Below are 9,862 nucleotides of genomic sequence, written 5' to 3' on the forward strand. Positions count from 1 at the left end.
GTGATTCTGATATGATTCATATATGATTTTGATATGATATTGATATAATAGATAATAATTTCTTAGATAATAATGTTGATATAGTGGGGATAGAGTTTCACACACCGCAGGAACACACATCCACAACATCCTGCTTGATCCGGAACTTATTGTTAGAAACTCTCAATTTTCCTTGAAGAAGCCCACTTCTGTTCCCATAGTCCAGCTCGTGGGTTAGTCATTACCTATACTCTCGCACCCATCAACAACTCCGCACTCGGTTCGTGAGTATGCTCAATAGAAAGGACCTGTATGGTCTTTGATCTTGCAACTGAATGACTTACTTTTCCTCTCACGCCACGTCCAGGTGAGGCATGGCAACTACTCCAAAATTCCTAGAACCTAGGATCATGATCACCTCGTATCTTATGACACAGTTCCTAATGTAGGGGACACGGCAAAAGTCAGCAGCATCATTCACAATACTATTGGGTGATCTGAGCTCTGGTTACCTCTACCTAGCCTCTAAGTGTGATGTCACATAATGTGACTCTGACCTCGCTAATACAGTCCTTGTAACATTCTATAATCTACTCTTGCAGTTCTACTGACTAATGGATTCTGGGAGTTAAATATAATGTTTAGATTACTACACCTTTCCCACATGCCTGTGACCTCATGGTTGCCCCACATGTTTCTGCATAAATGCTTGTTCCCCATGCCTATGTTCTAAGGCCTGTTCTACATACCTATCCCCACATGAGTATCCAACGTGCCTGTGCCCATATGATTGTCCCACATGCAATTCCACGTATGACTGTCCCACATGCCTGAGACCAGATGCTTTCTTCTGGGAAGCCATGACATCTCTTATCATTCAGTTAGTCTTTTTAGGGAAGGCAAACACTTCATTTTTTTGCTACAATTAATAATATATTTTTTTAAGGTTAAAACAAAATTATAAATTATACAAGCTGCAATTTCTATATTATTTGCAACAAATAATATATATTTTTACTACAAGCTATACATAATTTGCTACAAATCAAACAAGCTGCAATATTGGTTACAAGAAATTAAATAGATTATAGAATATTTGTTACAAGAAATAAATATGTTGCTACAAGCAATAAATATTCTCATACATTATACAATATTTTGTGTTATAATAGCATGTGCTATATTGTGAATAGTTGTATTTACATTTTTATTCAAGCATCAATCGCGCATATATGGGGGTGAATGTGGTTGTCTATGTTGGTGGTAGTTCCGTGATGTAACTGATTGTGCAGTTACGTGGGTGGTGGAGTGAGACTCCTGAGTGGTGTGAAGAGGCCAGTGGGCGGTAAACTCTGAAAGGTGGGTGGCTAGGTCAAAGTGGGTGTATAGGGACATTTATCAGGCAAGACACAGTAAGGGTTGGCGGGGTCCGGGTTGAAGACCAAGTCTCCTACGCAGGTGTCAACGGTGGCTGGCTGGCCGACGTAGCGACAGTCGAAGAACTGAGGCACACACGTCGTGCACATGGGGAAGTATCCCTTTGATGTACACGTCATAGAGTCCAGACAACCTGGAGTGGTCGGTGTTGGAATGGTGGAAGTTGGGGTGTTCGTACTCGTTGCTGGGGTGGTCTTAGTAGTTGTTGGGGTGCTCGTACTTGTTGGGGTGGTCACACTTGTTGCTGGGGTGGTCACACTTGTTGCTGGGGTTGTCGTACCCTTTGGTGTCGTGTCAGTTCCGGGAGCCGGGGTGACTTCACACAGTGTGTTACAATCAGCGCCGGCTACACATTTATGCTCAGAAACATCAAAGTTGGCTTCTGAAGGACAAGTACCGTGATGCAGGGGATCGACTGGCCCATCAGCGATGCAGTAGTAGAACTTGTGACAGTCGAAGGGGTCTTGGGTCTGCACCTCCCCGGTCTGGCAGTAGGCAACACATGGGTCGCTGCAGCACACGGATTGGCTCCCACTGCAGGTTTGGGCGACGCTGTCAAAATAAGGTGTGACAGTGGGACATTCAAAGGGCCCTAGAGTACTGCCGCCCGTACAAATGTAATAGCTGCTGCAATTCGTTGTGTCAGGGAACGTGCCCGGGTCGCTTTTGCATGTTGTAGGACAAGGGAGTAGCTTGCAGGTATTTGTACATGGGAGGGCACCAGTACAGTCATGGGTTGAACTGTTGAAGGATGTACCAACCGGACAAGGGAAAGAATCGGTTGACGATTCAGTGTCGCTTATACATATGTAATAACGAGTACAGTCATAAGGATCCACAGTCTTACTCCGAGGAGCCAAGTCAGTACACACCGGGTCACAGGTCCCAGCAGAGACCCTGGTGACGCAGAGCAACGCTGCCACCCACGCCACCTGCACCAGAGATCCACCATGTTAATATTGTCAGTATTATAGCTGTCAATTATAATTTTATAGTTTTGAGTATTGTTTTTGTCAGTGATGTTATAGTTGTTAGTGTTGTTATAGTTGTAAGAGTTATAGTTTTCAATGTTATAGTTAACATTGTTATAATTGTCATTGTTGTCATAGCTGTTAGTGTTATAGTTGTGAGTATTGTTATAGTTGTTGGTGTTATAGATGTTAGTGTTGTTAAAGTTGTCAATGTTATAATTTTCAGTGTTGTTATAGATGTCAGTGTTATTGATGTTATTGTTATAGTTGTCAGTGTTATAATTGAATGTGATGTTATAGTTGTCAGTGTTGTTATAGTTGTCAACGTTGTTATAGTTGTCAACGTTGTTATAGTTGTCAACGTTGTTATAGTTGTCAGTGTTGTAATAGTAGTCAGTGTAATATTTGTCGGTGTTATAACTGTCATCGTTGTTATAGATATCAATGTTGTTATAGTTTCACTGTTATTGTTGTCAGTGTTCTTACAGTTGTCAGTGTTATAGCTGTTACTGTTATAGTTGTTAGTGTTACATTTGTTAGTGTTATAGTTGTTAGTGATATATTTGTTAGTGTTATAGTTGTTAGTGTTATATTTGTGTTGTTATCGTTGTCAGTGTTGAAACAACAGGGATATAACAAAGAAGTTTCGTTATACCAAAATACCAAATATTCCAATATTATGAAACGTTTGGCCTAACAATTATATAATGTATTATATATTTCATAATATGGATTGTGATAATTACACATTCGTAATGATAAATAATAGTTTGAGTAAAATTAAATAATATTATAGAAAAGTTTAATTAATACCCTAATGAACTGTCATTTAAATTTGTTCGTAGGGCAATAATATAGTTTTAAGAGATGCTTTTACACCCAAAGTGTTATTAACCCGTGGAATTGCCTACAACTCAAAGTCGTATATGCCGAGATATTTCTCCAGTTCAAAATCCAGGTAGAAAAAATCCTCAGGAATAATAGGGAGATCTTTGAAAAGCCCCCCGGCTTCCTGTCCCCGTGAAGCTATTAGAAAGATGGTGGCCCCTCAGGGAAAAGATTTATTGCTTTTTCGGTTTCTGGTGAAATTGATAACACAAAAAAGTGTCTCTGATCTCTTAATTAATTCAAGTTAGTTAAACATTTGTTTGAGTTTGATAAATTTAATTCAAATAATTCGTACTGTTGATTGTATTCGGATACTTGATTCGTCAAAATACATTAATATTTTCTAATAAGGCATCGATGAACAATGATTTTATGACACTTTTTTGAGACATATTTTTGTAATTTTGACAATAGTGTACAAAATTTGTTTAATTGCCTGCAACATCCTAAAGATGTTTAAAAAGTGCATTAAAAAGTTCTTCAATTTTGCAACTTGCATTTGGCCACAACTGTGAACTTCCTTTTAGACTAACATTTTCTATAAACGCAATAGTGTTTTAATTTATTTCCTTCAAATTTAAAAATTTGCGGCATACTTCGATTAATTCTAATTGATAAAGGTAAACTATTTCTGTATGGTCACGTTAAGGAGATATACTGTTTGTATGGTCAGGTTTAGGAGATATACTGACAGCCCTAAAAATGATAGACACAAGAGTACCTGTATACATATATATGAAACATTTAACTCAAAAAATTATCAGTAACGTGATTATGTAATCTAAATATATCACATGTGGATATTCTTACCGATAGCGACACCTGCAGCAGCCGCATGGTCATATTGAAGACTGTACAGCTGATATGTGACGCTAATGTGGTGCAGCTGGTCGTTCGTCTAACTGTGGCTTCTGCTGTACTTGTGTCGCTGCCGGTGGTGCCAGAGAGGTATACGTTGGAGCAGATGTGTTATGGTGCCAGGAGCAGGTGTGGTAATGTAGATGGTACAGGTAGGCTGTAATAGATGCAGGGGTGAAGTTGTGCTTTGAACAAATGTGCTCTGTTCACTTGTGGAAGCTTGCCGTGGATGTAAGTGTACTGCTGCTCCTGCTGCCTTTCAGCCAACACTTATACCCCCAACCCTAATCACAGTGACCTAGTTAAATACATGGATGAGGAACCTATTGAGGCCAAGCAAATACAAGGAAACAGTTCTGGGAACTAATTATTTATTGCCAGATAAAGTTTTTGTGACAAAAATTTAATTTTTCTGTTCTCCTCTATCCCGCAGATTCATTGTAAATACGATATCTGGGTTACTTCCATATCAACCATCTTTTCAGATAGACCAAAACTAATTAATTAGTAATTTGTTCACTTATCTTCCATTCAGTTAGTACCTGCTGCAATATACTACATATAAAAAACTATTGTATATTAACTGCGGTTCACATTTTGTGCTATCAAAATGCTTCTCACAAAAACAGAGAAATGAATATTATACTAACCTACCTTAGGCCTAACCAAACGTATCATAGGGTTAACATAATGTATCTTAATGCAGTGAATATCTGCACTATGTAAAACCTTGTATACATTTGGTGTGCCCTGCGTTAGGTTAGGTTGTTTTGGTCTTAATTTGTTGTTCCTTGGTTGCAGTTTCTGTTTTTGTGAAAAGCATTTTCAATAGCACAAAATATGGACTTGCTTGTGTACAAAGATTGGAGTATTTATCCAAATGCCTTATAAGTGGCTTTATAAACTGTTGTATTGGAAGACGAGTTGCGACTTTCTCACTTCACAAACTCCAGTCGTTTTAATCTTTGTTATTACACCGACTTTGCAAATACCACATATGCTCCTTCAAACAACATACCCGCTCATATAAACAACAAATATTCCCCTCTAAGAACCTCATATTCTTCTCCAATCACCACATATGCTATTCTATATAAATATAGACCACAAATGCTATTGATAACTATAGATTCAAACCTTATATATGAAATACACTAGCTATATGCAAGAAGTAGTTGATGCAATGGTTGTTGTAGTTGGAGACACGTTAGTTGGAGCAGTGACAACATGTGCTTCATTACTATGTTCTCCCAGACATTATCTCCTACAATAACGACAACATCACCACGAGGGCTGACAAATTTCCCGATAGTTACTCAATGGTACCGTACTCTTGTCCTCAATAATGGTGTTGAAACCCGTGTGCGCCTCTGGCCTAGATAATCACAGCACCTCGGAAGGAACACTTGCGAACTTCTCAATAGATTAAATATAACAAGTATCAGCGATTTAAAAAAAAAAAAACTCTTGTTACTTTGCTAATGTGAGAATTTAACACTTAAATTACAGAATGGGAATTCTCTGTCCAGGGAATTATACACAACATAAGTTAGCTGAGTTGTTTACAAATGCTGCCTTGATAGGGTATGTGGAATGTCCAAAATGAAAGCAGTAGCTGACTTAGCGTATCTTTATTGTTATTGTTACAGAAGATAGTGCTCAAAATATATATTTTTGTATGTGAAATCCTAAACCATAATGACATATGCATTAGTGAGATGCATATGTCCTTATTTTAGGGAATCAGAAAGTTAAAATCCCATAACCATGACTTTGAAGATCTATTGGCCAATGAGGCTTGCAAGAAAGAAATACTGACACTGACTATGAACAATGCAATTATAAAAAGATTTACAAGTACTAAGAAATGTCCAAAGATCTGAAAACTGCAGTAGTTATAGCTATGAAGATAGCTTTATGTTATTTAGGACTGACATGAATTGAGACTGGTCTGCGAAGTGATTGGATTTACTGTTCTATGCCAGGCGTCTGGTCAGAGGAGCACCTAGACAGGTGGTCGTAATCGTGTTTTGGTAGTGGCCAAACTTTTTGTGCTAATCAATGTTCGTGTCCGAGCTGCGATACGACATTTAACTTTGTGTCAATAAGAGGAGTCAGACATATTGGATCTGGTTATTCCCTAATTAATTTGAACATGAATCACACCAACGATACAAGAATGAAGCAGTCATTGGGAACTACGGTGGAATTTAGAGATAATTAAATTTTGGTTTAATTTAAGTGAGTGAGTTATAATTTGGCAGGAAGAGAAAAGAACGCGTGATCCACATAACGTTTATTCAACAACAAACAATGACGTCACCGGGTATAGGAGCTATGCATTCAAATGAGCACAGGAACTTAATGTTACAAACTTAACCTTAAGTGACCTTAATCCTACACATAATTTAATCCTAACATTCCTCGCCTTTTAATTAAACTCTTCCCCTTCAGGTTAAGTCTCTCAGGCAGTCGTATGACTCTTCCTAATTTTCTCAACTGGTGCTCAAGGCCTGTTTCTTCTGGGGAACCGTCTTCTGAATTACTAACTGCAGAATCCATAGGATTAACTGTATCCACATTTCCCTCTTTTGACCATTGCTCTGCCTCTCTGTCTCCAGCCTGTTAGAATCTGGTCCGTGCCTTTTGCAAATCGATAGCAAGACAAATAGTAAAAACGTGAGATAATAATTGTTCATACCACATGTGTTAACCCAGCAGATACAACATATTTCCTAAGTGTTCATCAGCGTCCATCACTAACATCTGTTTGTGTATTGCTACGAAAGTAATCTAGGAGCCGGCCGGCCGAGCGGACAGCACGCTGGTCTTGTGATCCTGTGGTCCTGGGTTCGATCCCAGGCGCCGGCGAGAAACAATGGGCAGAGTTTCTTTCACCCTATGCCCCTGTTAGATAGCAGTAAAATAGGTACCTGGGTGTTAGTCAGCTGTCACGGGCTGCTTCCTGGGGGTGGAGGCCTGGTCGAAGACCGGGCCGCGGGGACACTAAAAAAGCCCCGAAATCATCTCAAGATAGGAGGGATTAGCAAGTATTTCCCAGTGAACAGATGAATTTCTGAGTGAGATAACTTTATTTCGGCCCTCTCTGTGGACTTAAGTGTTTCCCGCCTACTGCCACCTCGCCCATCACGTGTGTCACACCCCGTGTGAATCACACTTGCCACCACCACCCTGTGTAAGGTTGTCACCAACCACCCAGCTGCTTGACGCAACAAGTAACACTTTCCCAGCAAACATTTTCTCGTTTTCTAAACCATTTAAAACGTAATTTTATTGTTTTATTGACGTTTTAAATTACGTGTTATCACTTTTTTTGAATTTTTAAAAATCATGATAAAACGTGAGATCATAATGCTTTAATAACGCTTTTTTTTATTATTATGATATAACGTTTTAGAGCAAAGATTTTTAAAACGTTAATTCTAATTATTAATTATTGGAATTATTAGGTATAGTTATCTTTATTGCATTTAGAAAGATAGAGACAGCCTGAGAGAAAAGGAGAGTGATGCAGACAGAAAAACAGGAGAGAAACAAAGGGAGAGACACAGAAGAAGATAGGAAAGAAACAAAGAGAGAGAGAGAGGTGAGACGGACAGTAAGATAGGAGAGAAACAGATAGAGCAGAGACACAGAGAGAGGAAAACAGACAAAGTTAGAGAGAGGAAAAGAGAGACAAAGTTAAAGGTAGATGTTATCTACCTAGTTCAGCAAGGCTCGTGCATCTACCAGCTTCCAGCAATGGCACATATCAAGGGTAAAGCCACAGTGCATGTATTTGATACACCAAGATACTCCTAGCAGACAGAATTTAAATGAAAAAAGGAAGAATAAACACAACTGTATATAGAAGTAAAATTATATATATATTTCTCTTTATATGGTATAATATAATCACTGCAATATAATCCTAGTTCAAGGTATGGCTGTAACAATATATATATTTCCTCAGATGACTATCACCTACACTAGAACAAGAAAATAATTTCGTGACTTAACTTAAAGTATAATTACATATTTCCAGAACAGACCTCCAGCTCCTACTGACGTTCCACTGACTGACAACTCCCCCATGTGCCTCTTACGAGGGGTTGCCGAAAGATTAATAATATTCTTAACTAGTATAATATCTATGAAAGTAACCACTTTCAAACAAAACAAAATCATACTAATAATGTTTCACACATTTTAATAATATAACTAGAAGTATAAACATTCGTAATTCTGTACTCAGATACATATCAACACATATCTCTCAGGCAGCTATCCAAACTTTCTTCTCCATTCACCAGTCAGCCCGAAAGATGTTGTGTCTTTCGAAAACCAAAGCTGGGAACATCAGTGAAATCCCATCCATTGTATACAAGGGCGCCTCCCATGACCTTGCGCCGCCCATAGGTCTGCTGTTCAACAAATTCCTTGAGTGTCATACCTTCCCTGATATCCTTAAAAAAAGCAAGAGTAAAGCCAGTTCATAAAGGAGGTAATCCGGCAGACATAAACAATTACAGACCAATATCAAATCTACCCATACTATCAAAAATATTTGAAAAAAATATCTACAAACAGCTCTATCCTACCTCGTAAAATTCGACATACTTAGCCCCTGTCAGTTTGTCTTCCGCTCCCAAAAGAGTACCAACGATGCAATTATTAGTCTCCTTGATATAATTTACTCAGCCCTTGACAAAAATGAGTTTCCGATTGGACTCTTCATTGACCTGAGAAAGGCCTTTGATACTGTTAATCACAACTACCTCTTACGTAAACTCTATCATTATGGAATCCGAGGCCATGCACCATACTATATCCAATCATATCTTAGTGATAGACACCAGTGTGTAGTCATCAATAATATAACCTCTCCCACTCTACCAATAACCGTTGGAGTTCCACATGGCAGCATCTTGGGACCTCTCCTATTTCTTATATATATCAATGATCTGCCTAATGTCTCTAACATTCTGAAACCTATATTGTTTGCTCATGATACTACCCTCATCTACTCTAACCCCAACCCACATACACTAAATAATGTTGTTAATAATGAACTAAAAAAACTCCACTTATGGATGTCAACCAACAAACTAACACTTAACATAGAAAAGACCTACTACATTTTATTTGGATGCAAATCTACAAATGCAATTCAGCTTTAGATAGATAACGTAAACATTAGCAATAAAAATGATGGTAAGTTCTGTGAAGGATGCAGCCTTTGAAATGTCGAATAGAACTATTACACGCATACTTGAACAATATTGAAAAGTGGGTAATGTTCGTCTCAATAAATATACTTTTGGAACTGGAAAAGGATGTTTCAATGGTAATAGAACAGTGTAAATGGAACTTCACCATAATATTCCTTTATCAGTGTCAGTGGGAAGTCACTAAATTAAATTTATTTACATATGACAACTAAAAATTTGTCTCAAGTGTGAGCATACTGATCACTTCGCTGCTGTCTGCCAGGTGGAGGCAACATAACGTATCAATATTTTACCTGAATATGACTTTCCGCCATTACTGGGAGACAGTGTACCAGAACATGCACCCACTGATATAGTGCTACAGTTCCATGTGGAATTGATGACATAACCCAAAACTCTGTTCATGAAACGTCTCTGGAAGTGTCTCCCAGTGCGAGTGAGGAAGGACAGGCTAGTGCAGGTGACTTAGGTCACGACGGTATAGGTGACGCAGACAAG

At 38.4% G+C, this 9,862-nt stretch overlaps 1 protein-coding gene across 1 annotated transcript; it reads right to left on the minus strand.

Moving 5' to 3' along the window:
- Positions 1 to 894: 894 nt before the first annotated feature.
- Positions 895 to 4,397, minus strand: LOC123758395 (spore coat protein SP65-like). Its single transcript, XM_045742751.2, has 2 exons — positions 4,086 to 4,397; positions 895 to 2,348 (listed from the first exon to the last, which is right to left on the minus strand). Exons 1-2 carry the CDS (start codon positions 4,116 to 4,118, stop codon positions 1,347 to 1,349), a joined length of 1,035 nt encoding a protein of 344 aa, XP_045598707.2. The 5' UTR covers positions 4,119 to 4,397; the 3' UTR covers positions 895 to 1,346.
- Positions 4,398 to 9,862: the final 5,465 nt, after the last annotated feature.

The sequence above is a fragment of the Procambarus clarkii genome, chromosome 11 (genome assembly GCF_040958095.1).
Source record: "Procambarus clarkii isolate CNS0578487 chromosome 11, FALCON_Pclarkii_2.0, whole genome shotgun sequence".
Taxonomy (NCBI): domain Eukaryota; kingdom Metazoa; phylum Arthropoda; class Malacostraca; order Decapoda; family Cambaridae; genus Procambarus; species Procambarus clarkii.

Coding starts and splice junctions, on each gene's coding strand:
- LOC123758395 (XM_045742751.2), bottom strand. CDS start 4,118: ATGACCATGCGGCTGCTGCAGGTGTCGCTATCG. Junction 2,349..4,085: donor TGCTGCAGGTGTCGCTATCG/GTAAGAATATCC, acceptor TCTCTGGTGCAG/GTGGCGTGGGTGGCAGCGTT.